Consider the following 17307-nt stretch of genomic DNA (forward strand, 5'->3'; position numbering starts at 1 on the left):
CTATGTTTTTTGAGGCTTCTGGTATTGTCTGTCTGCCAGGGTTGAAGTGGTCGGGGCCTGATTCTGTGTGTAGTGAGGGGGGCCAAAGCATCCAGGGTAGATGACAGTGAACTGTTGTAGACAGAAGTGGCCATGTTGGAAAGGAGATGGATGAGATTGTGTTGAAGAGACCATCTGTAGCAGAAAAAAGAAGTGAAGGGTTAAGATGGCGAAGGTTTCTACGGGTAATTGTTCGGTAGTTGGAAGGTAAGGAGGACAAGGAGAGACTGAAACTAATGAGGTGGTGATCAGAGAGAGGGAATGGAATGTTGGAGAGGTTGTGAGGGGTGCATAGGTAGGAGAACATGAGGTCAAGGCTGTTGCCATTAGAGTGAGTAGAAGCATGTGTCCATTGTTTTAGGTCAAAAGAGGAGGTTAAGCTCAAAAGTTTAGAAGTAGTAGGAGTGTTAAGATTAACAGGGATGTTGAAGTCTCCAAGAATTATTGTGGGAATTTCAGAAGAGAGAAAGTAGGGTAGCCAGGCAGAGAAGTCATCAAGGAAGCCTGATACCGGTCCAGGAGGCCGATAAATCACAGCAATTCTCAACGAAACTGGAGAAAATAGACGAATACAGTGAGCTTCAAATGAGGAGAGAGACAGAGAAGGGGGTGGATGAAGAACCTGAAAGGTATATTGTATGGGGTTTGTTTGGGGCATGATTATGGACCGGAGTGTTGACATATATTATCCATGTATGTGTGCACATTCAATGGTTTTATTAGAGTATAGACTCCAGGCTGGAGAGTCCCTAATTTGTGCATTTTGCAGCTAGGCTGTAACCAGCCTGAACTCTGTTTAGATTCTTCTGGACTCTGCAAGCTCTCCTAAGCTCAGTGTGTTTCGTCTGCCTGGTACAGTTAAACGGTTCAGGTAATCCGTGTGGAAGGACAAATCACAGAGTTATGAATATTTATCTGACCCAACCAATCATTGAGGAGTTTGTTCAGTGGTATTTGGGGGATATGCCTAATGCTTGGAGAACCTCTTCCGAGGGTTCACTCTTTGGCTTATGGATAGAGAGGAGATATGCATGGAGTGTTTTGTCCCTCAAGACTTGCCAAAGCTGGAGGCATGTGCTGGATGCCTAAGGCCCTGCTGGAGCATATCTGGGCTTAAGAATGTGTTTTGGAAAGAACTTCTTGTTGAATGGTGTTGCAGAGTTGCTGGGTAGGGTAGAAGTTATTTATTCACAACGCATTAAAAAGGAGGTATCTTTAATTGTTGCTAAAGGGTCAAGGGCCAGAATGATTACAGAGAAATCAACCAATAAAAAGACCAACTACTCCTTTTGGGTATTCTGCATCCCTAAACCTTTTCTCTTGGAATAGAGTTTAGCATTAAATGGTAAAAAGACTAAGGGGGGGGGGGGGGGGGGGATTTACTAAAACTGGAGCACACAAAATCTGGTGCAGCTCTGCATAGAAACCAATCAGCTTCCAGGTTTTACTGTCAAAGCTTAACCACTTTGGCGCTGCTCACTAGAGCTCTACTGCGGCAAAATGGTTCGTTATCGTCTGGCGACGTAGACATACGTCGCCAGACACTCCCCTTTCTCAGCGGCGCCGGAGGCTTGCTCCCGCTGTAAACAAAGCGGGCGGATCTCCTAAGTGACAGGCAGGGTCAGATTGCAGGGTTCAGCCTAGCTGAACCTGTGATTTGTCCCTGAGTCACTCAGTCACTCAGTCACCTCCCCCCACACGTCAGTAAGCACCAGGCATACATTAACCCCTTCCTCTCCAATAAAATTAACCCCTTCCCTGCCAGTGTCATTTTTACAGTAACAGTGCATATGTATAGCACTGATTACTGTAGTAATGTCACTGGTACCCCCAAAAGTGTCAAAAATGTCAGTCAAGGGTCCGATCTGTCCACCACAATGTCGCAGTCCCAACAATCGCAGATCGCCGCCATTACCCGTTAAAAAAAAAAAAAAAAAAAAAAACACCAGAAATGACAGAAATCTTTCCCTTAGTAAACGCAATAACTTTTTGCGCAAACCAATCAAAAATACGCTTATTGTGATTTTTTTTTACCAAACCTAGGTAGCAGAAAACAAAATTGGCCAAAAATTTTAAAAAATTTGATTTTTACATTTTTTTGGGGGGAATTTCATATAAAAAAAATGTGAACAATATTGTTATTTTTTCAAAATTTACGCTCTCTTTTTGTTTATAGCGCAAAAAGTAAAAATCGCACAGGTGATCAAATACCACCAAAAGAAAGCTCTGTTTGTGGGTAAAAAAGGACGTAAATTTCATTTGGATACGGCATTGCATGACCGCGCAATTGTCCGTTAAAGTCGCACAGTGCCGAATCGCAAAAAGTGGCCCAGACTCAAGACAGCAAAATCCTTCGGTTGTAAAGTGGTTAAATGAACAAACTGAAGCTGATTGGTTACAATGCCAGATTCCGAGTGCTCCAGTTTTAGAAAATCTACCCCCAAGTATTTAGTGCACAAACTGATTTTCTCCCCACTATACATCAAGGACCAAACTTGAGTTGGAAATGTTAGCCTGCCACAATACTGCATTCTGCATCACCCCAAGAATAGGCGTGCTACGTTCCATTTTCTCCTATACACACACTGTCCAAAAAAGGGCAGATGTGCCATCTTTCGAATTTTTTACTCACAGGGAGCATGTTATTGCCTTGATAAACAAGTCCTCTTTCTCGGACACGAAAATGCCACAACTGCCACCAAAAAAAGTGCTTTTCTTGCAAAACCAATGACTCGGTTAATCAAGAAAATAAAAAAAAGAATTTGCAACACAAAACTGGCTGTACAGAATTAAAAATCATTCAACATATAACACTCAGCCTGGTGAATTGCTTTAAACATACTACATGTGCAAAGGGTTAACCACTAAGGCCTACTTCTACTTTCAGTGGTGCAGTTTAGGCACATACCATTTTCCACGGCTCGTTTCAGGTTATCCAACATGCAGTCGTAGTGCACCCGGCACAAAACCTTCTCCTCCACCAGAGCAAACTCCTCCCCTGTGGACAGCTGCCTTTTACAGGAATAGCAGGCAAAGCATGCCAAGTGGTAGACGTTACCCTTCGCCCGCCTCACCCAGTCCGTGGAGTGGATGTGCCTGCCGCAACGCGAACACCGCGTTCCATATCGCCTACATGAGGGAAAGAAAAGATAGGGTAGGCAAAAATAAATGACAGTTCTTATACAAGACTGAACTAGAGGTAACAGGCAATAATTAAATTACATGCACTATCAGGGCTACTTGGCGATACAAGGAACAAAGAGCAGTAGCCAAATACATTCATAATTTACCTTCTACTGAACCATCTAGTAGTAGTCATCTTCCGCTCTTCAGTTCTAAGGCCCCATGCACACTGGGCATTTGCCAAGCTCTTTTAAATGCCAGGAGAAAGCATAAAAAAATGAACCTAGAGCCATATTTTTGTAAAAGTGTTTAGGGATATTTAAGTGCATCAAGCGCTTGGGTTCATTCTGACCATTGAAATAAACTTTCAAGCTCTGACTTTTTTTTTTCTGTCTGCAAATGGATGCATGTGCATGGACACATTTGAGTGCCAGTTCACACATATGCAATGCTGGAACAATGCGAATCCACTGCGGGTTCCTGCTTCACACTCAACTCGCAGGCAGTTCACACTGCCATATGCGAATCTCTGGGGGTGTCAATACAAAGTTAACGACATCCCCAGATTAGTTCACATATCGCAGTGCCAACTGTCAGTTCAGACATGAATTGGATCGCATAGGTGGGAAAACCCATGTGATCCGATTCTGGTGCATTTGGTCCGAATGGGAGACTGGCAGAGAACCAGCGTTCTGTCGAAAACTCCAACTCGCCAAATTTAAATTTTTTTTTTTTTTAAACTGGGCTGGAGCTTCTCTAAACAGTTACAGCAAAAAGTTTCCTTTCATAGTTTATTTTGGTATCAGGGTTTAAGCCAAACGGATAAAAAGTGAGCTGCAGCAAGCACTTTTGGCAGTGTTCTATGATTTATCCCAACCCTTGTAATGGTCACTTTTCGAAATTGAAAAAGATCTAGGAGCATGTTAACTATGTTACAGGGGAGACTCAAAAGTTGTTGCATTAATGCTATTGATAGACTGCATCAAATGTCCTACTTGCCTGCAGATGCACCTTAAATCCTAAGTCTAGGCATTGTCAATCGCACAGTTTGAGCCAAAACCGCAATGGCATTAAAAAAAAAAAAAATCCTATAGCATAAAATATAACAGACAGCTGATTTTTTTTTCTAGATAGGACTGTGCCTAGGCAACGTTTAGGACACGTATCAGGTATTTGACCTCTGGAGGCATATCCCACCCCTGCTTCTGATCACTGGAATATATGGCTGGTGTCACCAGGGGGGGGGGCGGTCTAAACAAGAGGAGCTGCCCAAAAGCCCATACCTCCACCAATATGGAAGCCATACAGCTTCGAGGAGTGGATGGCAAAGAGGGTCAAGGCAAAATGATGATGGCAGATTGTGTATGGTCCACGTTATTAAACACCAACTTGTCTATTACAGTCTGAAGGGAAAAAAAGTCGCCCCAGTCTAAGCCCACTTTTACATTTAAGCAAGCACCAATTATTTTTTAGGCTGAGGCATGCATTATCTATCTATCTATATATATATATATATATATATATTGTATGTATGTATGTATGTATGTATGTATGTATGTATGTATGTATGTATGTATGTATGTATATATATATATATATATATATATATATATATATATATATATATATATATATATATATATATATATATTGTATGTATTTATTACACACACCACACCTAATTGGAGCTTGCAAAAAAAAATATAATAATAAATTTATATATAGTGGGCTTAGACTAGGGCAACTTTTTATAAATATTTCCATACACACATACATTTCTAAAAAAAATACACATTCAGATAATACATTCCATACAGTTAGCAGTCAGAGCTGAAACTGGCAGATAATTTGTACCTGAAATAATCGAGCTTGCAAAAAATATCTTTGTCTTTGATATAACAGCTTGTGTGTCTTCCCAGTGAAGTCCGGCATACACTACAGGACAGACAGCGCACGTGCCAGCACAAGTCGTTTACCTGCCAAAGACAAAGAGAAGGAGGTTATACCAACTCTGGAGCTCAGGGGTACAAAACAATGATGTGAGAAAATGTGTAGAAGAAAACAAGTTAAGAAAAACCTGAATAAGTGACTGGGTTTTATTCTCACTGCAAAATTACTACTTGTTTACAAGTCTAATTTATGGCAAAAGAAAACCTTTATTCGTGGATGGAAAAAACTCAATTGAAGAAGCAGTAAGTATTTCTAGCACAGGCATTTAAGGCAGAACTGCAGAAGAAAACATAAGATAAAATGAACAGTAAAATAAATGGCAGCTTTTGTTGCAATATTAAAGAATACCAGGACACAAATTACCGTGATCAGCTGGCCCTCATCCCAAAATGTAATATTAAAAAATAAATGAGAAAGAAAAAAATGGGCCTTTAAAATGGGCTAAATATAGAAGGAATGTCTACAAATAGGACACAAAATTTCATAAAAAAGACATTTATTGAATCACAATTAAGAATAGATACAGAATAAAACGATCAAGAACTCCAATTGGGAGTAATCATACAAAATACCACATTGGTAATTGTGGACATAATGGAAATGCAGTCTAGCAATCCCCGGTAAGCCAAACGCATTTTGCAATGGGGCTTCCTCAGGGCACAAGACGACCAGCATTCCATTGGGGTCACAGGCACGGCAAAACATGCATCCCTGGGCAGGCGAGGGGGGCACTAGGTGGCAGAGGTTACTATATCAGATAGCAAATATATGCCGCTAATAGGAGACACTAACCTGTTAGAATATCCTTCAGAGAACTGGGGGGTTGTGTAAAATACCAAGACACCTTTTGGGGCAATGTAGTACTCTCTCCACACCTTCAGATATAGGTACTCTTTTTTTTGAAGTAGTTGAACAGGCTCTCCTGAGGCAATATCTATCAAGAGGGGGATCTATTGTGCTGTTGGATGCCGGTACCTGATAATCAGGGGAATGTACACAAATTATTTGCCTCGTCTGTTCTGCATGGTCCCTGGAACCCTACAGGCTTAACTAATCTACAATACTCAACCATACTTCCAAATAAGAGCCAAGGTGTTCTATGGCTTTGGCCCAAATGCATTCCATAGCCATTTTTGTATTAAGTTATCCAATAAAAAAGAAAAATCCACAATAGCCATAGTTCAAAATTTGCTTTAACACTTAAATCAAAACAGGTAAAATATTTATACCATCATCTATTGATCATAATCATCATACATTCAAACAAGGAATAGTGCACAGCGCCCGTTTAGCTGCCACCCTCACATGCCTCTAAATCCCCAGAACATTAAAACAGAAAAAAAAAAAAAAAAATGTCAGCCCGGTGTAAACCACTTCTGGATCACAATACAGGGATTTCAATGCTCAGGGATAATGCCTTGTTAATGTTAATATTTCAACAGTAACTAGTTATGCACCCCTGTGCACATTGCTAGCTCTCAGACCCCAAAGTCAAATTTGTTACACACTTCTAGTTAAATTAACTGATGCATACCAGTGCTGCCAATTGTGGGTTGGACAGTCAAGATTCAATGACCAATGGTCACGAAAGTTAGACCTGTTCAGCTTAGTTTTCGTCTGCTAAAAAAGTGCACGCAGCAATAAACACTCACAATAGAAACTGACTCTAAAATGAAGTTTGAATGTTTCCCTAACCCCTTTGCGCCTAAGGGTAAGAAACTATAATGCCCAAGCACAATTTTGAAACTTTGACATGGGTTTGTAAAACCATACATATCACAGCTAATTGTGCATCCAGGTGCAGCTTTTTTTTTTTTAGGACAAATATTGGGCTCTCATTGGTTAATAAACTGTAATTAGATTATTTTTGTTTATCAAAATAAAACAACTTCAAAAATACATTTTGAGATATACAATTCTTGCTACTAGCATAACCTACAAGAAAACCCCCCCAAAATAAAATTCTACTGCTCCTGATGCTCGCAGCAATACCACATACAGTGGTGATCGAAAGTTTAGGGCACCCCAGGTAAAAATTTGTATTAATGTGCATAAAGAAGCCAAGGAAAGATGGAAAAATCTCCAAAAGGCATCAAATTACAGATTAGACATTCTTATAATATGTCAACAAAAGTTAGATTTCCATCATTTACACGTTCAAAATAACAGAAAACAAAAAAAATAGCGTCTGCAAAAGTTTGGGCACCCTGCAGAGTTAATATCTTGTACTGCCCCCTTTGGCAAGTATCACAGCTTGTAAACGCTTTTTGTAGCCAGCCAAGAGTCTTTCAATTCTTGTTTGAGGTATCTTTGCCAATTCTTCCTTACAAAAGTCTTCGTTCTTTGAGATTTCTGGGCTGTCTGTCACGCACTGCTCTTTTAAGGTCTATCTATAGATTTTCAATTATGTTAAGGTCAGGAGATTGTGAAGGCCATGGCAAAACCTTCAGTTTACGCCTCTTGATGTAATATCCCTTGGATTTTGAGGTGTGTTTAGGATCATTATCCATTTGTAGAAGCCATCCTCTCTTTAACTTCAGCTTTTTCACAGATGGCATCAAGTTACCATCCAAAATTTGCTGAAATTTTATTGAACCCATTTTTCCTTCTACTCATGAGATGTTCCTGTGCCACTGGCTGCAATACAACCCCAAAGCATGATTGATCCACCCCCATGCTTTAACAGTTGGACAGAGGTTCTTTTCATTAAATTCTGTGCCCCTTCTCCAAACTTTCCTTTGCGCATTCCGGCCAAAAAGTTAAATTTTAACCTCATCGGTCCACAGAACTGGTTTCCAAAATGCATCAGGCTTGTCTATATGTTCAAAAAAGAACAAAAAAAGGGCGCACCGACCTAGCGCATTATCCTCAATAAAAGGCTTTATTTAAATAACATAAAAAATGGCTACTCACAGACGTAGATAAAGGTATAGCATATCAAGCTGAATTGCTCAAAAGTCCGTGTTTAGTCCATATAAGCGTCCATGATGAGATGACTGACGCGTTTCGAGGACCAGCCTCTTCCTCAGAGTCACTCTTTTTTGCCTTTAGTATCGGTGGACTACCCCAGTCCGTAAGGGCAGCAAGACCTTAGCCATCTGAGAAGCCAGTTGTCAGTCCCGTGAAGTGTGTGGTCAAGGGGTCTGGATACCAAGCGCAGGAGAAGGGTGGCTACACCTTATTGTTTTTTGTCTATATGTTCATTTGCAAAGTTCAAACGCTGATTTTTGTGGTGAGGACGTAGAAGAGGTTTTCTTCTGAGGACTCTTCCATGAAGACCATATTTGTACAAATATCTCTTTATAGTCGAATAGTGTACCAACACTCCAGTGTCTGCCAGATTTTTCTGGAGGGATCGGGCAGTCAAACGTGGGTTTTGAATTGTTCTTCTCACAATCCTGCGAGCGGTTCTGTCTGATATTTTTCTTGGTCTTCCAGATCTTGCTTTAACTTCCACTGTTCCTGATGACTGCCATTTCTTAATTACATTCCGAACAGAGGATATTGACATCTGAAAACGCTTTGCTATCTTCTTATAGCCTTCTTCAGCTTTGTGAGCGTCAACTATTTTCAGTTTCAATTTTCTAGACAACTGCTTAGAAGATCCCATGGTGCTGACTGTTGGGGCAAGGTCAGATGAGTCTGGGCATTTAAAAACTTTGAGATTGACATCACCTGGTCTTCCCAGACGATGATTGAGAACAATCCATGACCCTGGCAGGTCTCAGCCTTGCAAAGGGGGCAGTGCATGCTATGAATTCTGCAGGGAGCCCAAACTTTTGCAGACAGCATTTTTTGTTTTCTGTAATTTTGAAAGTGTCAATGATGAAAATAAAATTGAACTTTTGTTGACATATTATAAGAATGTCTAATCTGTAATTTGATGCCTTTTGGAGATTTTTCCATCTTTCCTTGGCTTCTTTATGCACATTAATACAAATTTTTACCTGGGGTGCCCAACTTTCAATCACCACTGTAGGTGTATGTTCGTTCTTTTTTTTTATCCTACTTAAAGCATACTAACGCGGATACTAATAAAAAAAATAAAATAAATAAATCCAGCCCAAAATATACCATGACCTTGACCTTAGACCATCACTTGCCCAAAACCCTAACCCCGACACTGACCTAGATCAAGTCTTGATCTATCTATATTTAATTTATTTTTTTAAACATCCAGCTTTGTTTATTTCTTCCTGCAAGGAGAGAAAGATACCATGCAATAAACAACAAGTATCCTTTCTTGATACTCTCATCTACAAAGACTCCAGCGGAAAAATCGCTACCACACTATACAGAAAGGACACGGCCGGCAATTCTATTCTTCATGCTTCCAGCTTCCACCCCCAACCGCTCATTAATTCCATACCGTACAGCCAATATTTAAGGTTAAAAAGAAATTGCACAGATCCTGCTAAATTCCAACTTGAGGCCAACAGTTTAACTACCAGACTATCACAAAGAGGCTACACCAAAACCTCACTGCGTAAGGCCTTCAATCGTGCCAACCAGATGGACAGAGAAACACTTCTCTTTAAAAACAAAGAAACAACCAGAACGGAACCGGACACCCGAATCATCACCAGATTCACAAACGAACATCAACAAATCAGGAACATCCTTACAAAAAATTGGTCAATCCTCTTGGAAGAGCCCAGCACATCGAAACTTTTACCTCAAAAACCACCCATTACTTTTAGGAAGGCTGGCTCCCTACAACAAAAATTAGTATCTAGTGAATTTAAAGAAGGATCCAAGAAAGATCCCTGCAGAACCAAAGGGACTTTCCCTTGTGGGAACTGTGCCCAATGTTATGTGATCCGTCAAACGATCAATACTATCTTACCTAATGGGGAACCCTTCCAATCTAAACATTTTTGCAATTGCAAAACCAAGGGCGTGATTTATATGATGACATGTGAATGTGGGTCTTTCTATATTGGGAAGACCCGACAAGAATTCGGGAAACGTGTAAACCAGCATCTGCAAGCCATGCATGTTGGCAACTACTATGTCCCTTTGGGTAGACATAGAGCGTACCATCACAACTACAAAATGCCTAAAATAAACTTCATGGCCTTGGATAGAATCCATGTGCCCCTTCGTGGCGGTGACTGGAACAAGACCCTCTTACAGTTGGAAATGCGCTGGATCACTAGACTCAAAGCTACCATACCACCTGGATTAAACGAAGCACAAAGCTTCCGCCCATTCCTTCCAGGCTTTTCCTCCGGGAAAACGGACTAAAGACTCCTTTTATAATTATATTTATTTTATTTAATTTTTTTTTTTTTTTTTTTTTTATATTTATATTTATTTTTATTTTTATTATCATTTTTTGTCCACCTTTGACTTTGATTATTACATATCAGATTGTAAATCCAATCTGAATTGACTATGATTTATTCCTAGGATATGGACCTCTTTTCACTGATCTTCCAACTGCCTCCTATGTGATCAATCCCTGGAGCCCGACTGTTTCTTTTCCACCTTAAAACCCCCCCCCCCTTGCCCCCCCCTTCCTTCTTCTCCCACAGAAAATTCCTCTGCAAATTCTATGCTGCTAATTCATTCATTATTGTATATTTACTTATTATTTCCTTGTTACTATATTTTATTTTCATTATTATATCCACTTCTCAAGCCTCAACCCGAGACTCCATGAACTCCTGGCACAGGTAGCCCCGAATCCTTATGGATCGGGGCACTTGAACCCGTATGGTCGGTCTCGTACCTCCATGTCATCCCCTCGGGGATGATCCGGCTTCTCGCACTGTGTCGGCGGCCTTCACTGGCACGTCCGCACGGTCTCTGGGGATGCGCTCTTGCTGCACGCAAGCGCCCTCCACGCTGTGCACGGACAATACCAGACAGCATCACGCAGCGCTCACTGCGCATGCGCGACTGCCTTTATAGGCCGGGGAACACTCTGAGCCTGCCAGTCTCTCTCTGACCGAGGGAGAAGGCGGACCCGGAGCCCTCATGCTGTGACCCTGCTAATTTCCACATCTAAATGTAAGTTTTACTTGGAGGAGAGCCTTCATAGATCTCTCCTACCAAGTTTCTAAGGACCACTCTGGAAACTTTTCTGGAAAGTAGTCCAAATTACTTTCATGTTAAATGCACACATACTTTAATAAAATTACCTACTCTTGGCAACCTTACTATATTTTACCTAGATTTCAGAACCAATCTTGTGGAAGCTTTTTGATATATATTCAATCCTATTTGGATCCCTGGACTAGAATCTTCTGCCCAGCAAGTAATTACTATTACTTTACTCACTAGTCAATCTTTGGCTCCCTTTGTTTGTATACTCAGTCAACTACTTATTTCACCCTCACAGCATATTGTTCCTGTAGCTCCTGGAGAAACTCTAGGAAGGCTCAACTTTAGGAAGTGGACATATATCTAAAATGTATGTACTCATATATTGTGCGCTTTTGCCTTACAATTATGGTTCTCTTCAAATTGCCATTACTTGATACCATATATCTCTTTGATTATTTTAGAATCGGTGACAGATCCTTGATAAAGGCCATAGTTGGCCGAAACATGTCGGATTAACCGATTGGTTACCTCCTCTGCGTCTATTCCGGTCTTCTGACATGAGAATCAGCAGAGCAGGATCACCAAAATCAACTCAAGTCACATTTTTGTCACTTGTTATCACATCTAAACCTTTCTTCTCTCACTGGCACAATGGGCCTTTACCCATTTTCACTATGAATGTTTGTATTTATATTCATACTTTGTAAATAAATTTTTACCTACTATATTACCTTCGATATCCCCTTTACTCCTGCCCTTAAAATCCCACCTTGACTTGAGGCACCACAAATACCACAGATACCATGCATCTCTCCCCTCCATTCAGATAGAAAGAAAACATAAGGGCAGGCTTCACAGTGACTGATAGCCAATCAGTGGCTATCACAGGGATCAGGTGACCCGGAATAGGGAGGTCTGGATCCCAATCGTTCGGTACAGGACCCGGGGCTCCCAGAGAGAACCCGGCTTCTATGCTATGCAAAGACAGATACACATATATGCAGCCCCACAGAAAAAACTCCAGTCTAGTGAGACTGTATATATGCGTACTGTCAGCAAGAAAGGGTTAAGAAAACATTTTAGGGTGCTAAAACACACCTTTGCACTATGTTGCACTACCGCAATGCACAATTTGTGCTTTAGTACAGCCCTGGCCAAAAGTTTTGAGAATGACAAATATGAATTTTCACAAAGTCTGCTGCCTCAGTGTTTTTCGATCTTTTTGTAAGATGTTACTATGGTGTACTGAACAATCATTTCACAAGTATCAAAGGCTTTTGACAATTACCCAAGGTATATGCAGAGAGTCAATATTTGCAGTGTTGTGTTGACCCCTTTTTTTTCAGAACCTCTGCAACTCGCCCTGGCATGCCGTCAATCAACTTCTGGGCTACATCCTGACTGATGGCCGTCCATTCTTACATAATCAATGCTTGGAGTTTGTCAGAGTTTTCTGTTCACCTGCCTTTTGAGGATTGACCACAAGTTCTCAAATGGGATTAGGGTCTGGGGTGTTGTGTGGCCATGGACCCAAAATTGCAATGCTTTGTTCCCCAAGCCACTTATCACTTTTGCCTTATGGAAAGCTGCTCTGTGCTGGAAAAGGAATTGTTCATCACCAAACTGTTCTTGGATGGTTGGGAGAAGTTGCTCTCGGAGGATGTTTTTGTACCATTCTTTATTCATGGCTGTGTTCTTAGGCACAATTGTGGGTGAGCCCATTCCCTTGGCTGAGAAGCAACACCACACATGAATGGTCTCTGGCATGACACAGGACTGATCGTAGCATTCACCTTTTCTTCTCCAGACAAGGTTTTTTCTAGATCCCCCAAACAATCGGTAAGGGTATTCATCAGAAAAAAAAAAGGACTAATCCAGTCCTCAGCAGTGCAATCCCTGTATCTTCAGTCTGTTCATGATTTTTTTCCTGGAGAGAAGTGGCTTCTTTGCTGTCCTTGGCACCAGGCCATCCCCCAAAAGTCTCCTCACTGTGCATGCAGATGTACTCACACCTGCCTGCTGCCATTCCTGAGCAAGCTCTGCATTGGTGGTGCAATCTGTAGGAGACGGTCTTGGCGCCCTTTCTAGGGCGCCCTGAAGCCTCCACAAATGCAGCAGAAATGTTTTTTTTTTTTTATGGAACTAAGTTAGTTTTCACGGCAAAGAGGGACTTTGCATTTAATTGCAATTCATTTGATCACTCTTCATAACATTGTGGAGTATATGCAAATTACCATTATAAAAACTGAGGCAGCAGACTTTGTGAAAAATTAATATTTGCGTCTCTCTCAAAACTTTTGGCACTGCTGTACATTTTGCATGCATCATTTAGCAGTGACTCAGAGGTTAACGCTTCCACCTAGCAGCACTAGGTTAGTCGGTTCAAATCCCAACCAGGGCACTACCGGCATGAAGTTTGCATGTTCTCCGGGTGGCTGCATGGGTTTCCTACCATACTCCAAAGACATGCTGGTTGGTTAAATTGCTTCTATTTAAATTGGCCTTTGTAGGTGTATGAATAAGAGTTAGGGACCTTAGATTGTAAGCTGGCAGGGACTGTATAAATTTATGATGCTATACAGGTACCTGTAATAAAAAAAAAAAAAAAAAAAAAAAAAGAAAGGTGTTTTAGCCCTTAAAGTGGTTGTAAACCCTTACACATACCCTGTAAAGTGACTATCAGGTGATACACAGAAGAAAAAATCCTCCTACATAAGTTGTACCTGTTTTATCTGCAATTTTCACTTCTCTACATCCGTTCATACTCCAGAATTTAGAAAGCTTGTCTAAGTGATCAGAAAATGGGGAGGAGAGCTAAAGTTACACTTTGCGGCACTTAGTGAGAAGATCTCTGAAAGCTTATTGGAAGGAAGCGGCACACCCCCTTCACACAGAAACATAGCTAAGGCTGTCAATCAGCTGCTGGCAACGGTCTGGGTCGAGCCACTGCCCCATCCAGATCCATGGTTGCACCATTTAGGAGCCACTTCTATCCCTCCGGCTGTGCCTCTGTCATTCAAGACTGAGTCGAGTGCAGTAGGAAAAGTGCTGCATTGGAGGGAGGGCAGGAGTTGCTGGCAGTTACTTTTCATATTAACCAGCAAGTGATTGGCGGCTAGAACAGCCCTGTGTTCTAGCCACCAGTCATCTGCTGGTTAGCCTGGAAAGTTAACTGCGACAACTGCCCTCTCTGATGCAGAGCTGTGCCTCCCCCACTCCGCTTATTACCATCCTGCTTTCCGCTCAATCTAAGGTAGGAGAACAAAGGACAGAGGGCATGGGGGGGTTGTTTGCAATGTGAGAGGAGGCAGTGACGTGATGGGAAGCAGTGCTGCATGGAGGGGGGGGGGGGAGTGAAGGGGGGCAGTGATGAATAGGGAGGCGGCAGAGGGGTGAAGGGGTTAGGCTGATTGGATTTAAAGAGGGCAGAACACACTACTGTGGGGGTGAAGGAGAGGGTAGTGCTGTGGGGGGGGGGGGGGGGGGGGGGAGCTGCAAAAGGGCGCACTGCTGTAGAGGGAGCTTCTGGGGGGAGATTAGGATGTGAGAGGCAGTGCTTTGGAGAGTGATGTAAAGATGGGGGGCAGGAATGTAAAGGGAGACAGTGCTGTAGGGGTGGGGCGATGTGAATAGGACAGGGCACAGTACTGTGGGCGAGGGGGGCGCAGTGTTGTGAGGGTGGTGATATGAAGAGGGGCAGTTCTGTGAGGAGGGGGTGAGGGGAATTGATGTGAGGAGAGAGTAGGTGATGTGAAGGGGGGGGGGGTGCTGGGAATACTAGTCTGAAGGGAAAAGTAAAGTGAAGTGGGGGACTGATATAAGAAGGGCTGGGATATAAAGGAGCGCAGGTATATCAGACCTCTGCTGAAAGAGCATTTTACTGATCAGACCTCCATAAATTTTAATTGATTACTCCTGCTATAGGAGGAGGGATATGCTTTGTTTATATTCTCATGTCTGAGGTTTACAACCACTTTAATGTTATGGTTGGAGTTGGAAAAAAAAAATGCTGCATATTTTTTTTTCAATCTTTTCTTTGCAATGGCAGCCAATTCAAAATTAATGAGCTGCCTTGATGCAATATACAGGAGACCGTGGGAGCATACACTGCACAACATTATTATTAAAAAAAATGCTCTAAACAACCTTAGCCGCTAGAGATTTAGAAAGGCTCCTCCATTGTGGGGATCCCAAGCTTAGTTTGCACAGGTAAATAATTCTGACGTGGAAAAAGCAATACACACAAACTCCACAGAACCTATTTTATCGGTCAGTAAATCTCATCCAAAGCCTGCTGTATTAAAAATAAACACTGCAAGCCACAACAAGAAATCACGCAGATCCTGCGCTGTCCAAGAAATACAGATATAAAGTTCCAGGAAACAAGCAATCTGTACAGAAGGCAAACTCATGATATGCAGCAAATATTTGTTACCAGAATGTCATATCCACACTGGAAAATACATCAATTTAGGCATCTGAAAAGCATGCCTTCATGTCCATTTTTAGACCTTTAAACAGATCCATTTATATTTTACATGCAGGTCTAAACCTGAGACAGTACATTATCAATTCAAAAAGCCAACATTGGGAAAAATACACTTATTTTCAAATATATGACAGTTATTTTCAGTCCAATGAGATTTAAAAATTATAGTCAAGTAGCGAAATTAGGGAGCCTTATCCTTGTGATCGCTTTAAGCCTCATGGCTATTAAAGTTGAAAAGCCTAACTATATCTAGTCCTAAAACGTTCCCTCCTCCCCTTTTTTTGTAGAAGAGGAAGTATCTGTATACTTGCATATTTTTAATCTGCTTTGGTCTGGTCATGTGATCCCACAGGTCCCATGTCAGCGAGCAGCTGCTGCAGGGGAGAGGAGGAAGCACTAACAATGGCTGGAGTATGGAACCTATGGGTTGTCAACAGCTACTGGAATTCACAACTATTGTTGATCGCTCCCTTACAAAGAGCTGCAGCTCACATGACCAGACTAAAAGTAGGTAGGTATACAGATCTGTTTATACAGATTAGGCAGCCTAGGTAGGAAGAGAGGAGGAAACATTTTTTTAATATAGTTAGGGAATTTCTACCACTTGAGCTTCCACCCAAGAACATAATCACGTTTAGGAAACCAAAAAAACAAAAACAAAAACAAAACCCATATATATTTCAGAGAGGTTCCTTTTGTGACGTAAAACTTAAAGTTATCCATACACTGCCCACGGCTGAATGAAACAAAAATCCATCAATTCCTCTATCCACTCTATGCAGTGTGAATGGGGGAATCTCCACTGTTGGCCATTGTATTTTGGTAGCCATGAATACCCAAAAATGATCGCGCCTGATAGTTACTGTTTAGCCAATATTTCTCCACCCAACTCACAGAAGGAATTAAACAAAATGTGAGCCATCTATGGCCAGTAATAGGCAGTCTAGGTCACATGTTCTTTGGTTACAGAAAGCACTGTAGGCATTTCACACTATTAGTGTCCATATTTATTCTGCGTTTAATAACCCGACTAAATAAATTTAAATAAACTAAGAGTCTATTCTAAGTTTAATCAAAGCTAGTCTGGTGAACTTGCAATGAGATGATCAATTAGAACGCACCAATTCCCCCCCACCCCGTGTATGCTTACAAAACTAAGTAGACAAGATTGTAGATTCATTAAGTGACATTCTCAACCAGGGTTCTTCCTCTGGAGGTAGCTAGGGGTTCCTTGAGCTGTGCCTGATTGACCTCCCAACTGATGGTGCCTGCATAGTTCCATGCCCAATGCCATTTGGGCCATCAACTGGACACAAACAACCTTTCCGGCCATATTGTAGGTTAGCATTGCCTACCACTGTAAGCTGGCCATTCTTTTCCAACCACCAATGTAAAGCGTATTTTCACACTGGGTCACGATGACTATTTTAGTAGGAGGTCCGAGACATGAACATTTCAGGATTTCCTCTGGGACAAGACTGTTAAGAAAAGCTACATTTTAGGCAATTAAGGTTTTTTGGAATTTCAGATTAAGAAATTGGGTTAAATATTAAAAGCCTTCATTCGCTCCCCGTCTCAGTGGCAACTGGAAATTCACTGTAATCCCGAAATATAACCAGAGAAAACATGTTTTCAATTTTTTAAAGATGTGAATA

The 17307-nt window shown here is 41.5% G+C and overlaps 1 protein-coding gene across 1 annotated transcript in view; it reads right to left on the reverse strand.

Moving 5' to 3' along the window:
* Positions 1-17307, reverse strand: part of LHX8 (LIM homeobox 8) — a gene marked incomplete at its 5' end in the record, with an annotated part of 93545 nt that overhangs the window by 11535 nt on the left and 64703 nt on the right. Inside the window, 2 exons of the mRNA XM_082266362.1 lie at positions 2948-3168; positions 5017-5138. Coding sequence (XP_082122488.1) covers positions 2948-3168; positions 5017-5138 — 343 coding nt within the window. The remainder of the gene's footprint in view (positions 1-2947; positions 3169-5016; positions 5139-17307) is intronic.

This window comes from Pelophylax lessonae, assembly GCF_965119305.1.
Source record: "Pelophylax lessonae genome assembly, chromosome: 8".
NCBI classification, from domain to species: Eukaryota; Metazoa; Chordata; class Amphibia; order Anura; family Ranidae; genus Pelophylax; species Pelophylax lessonae.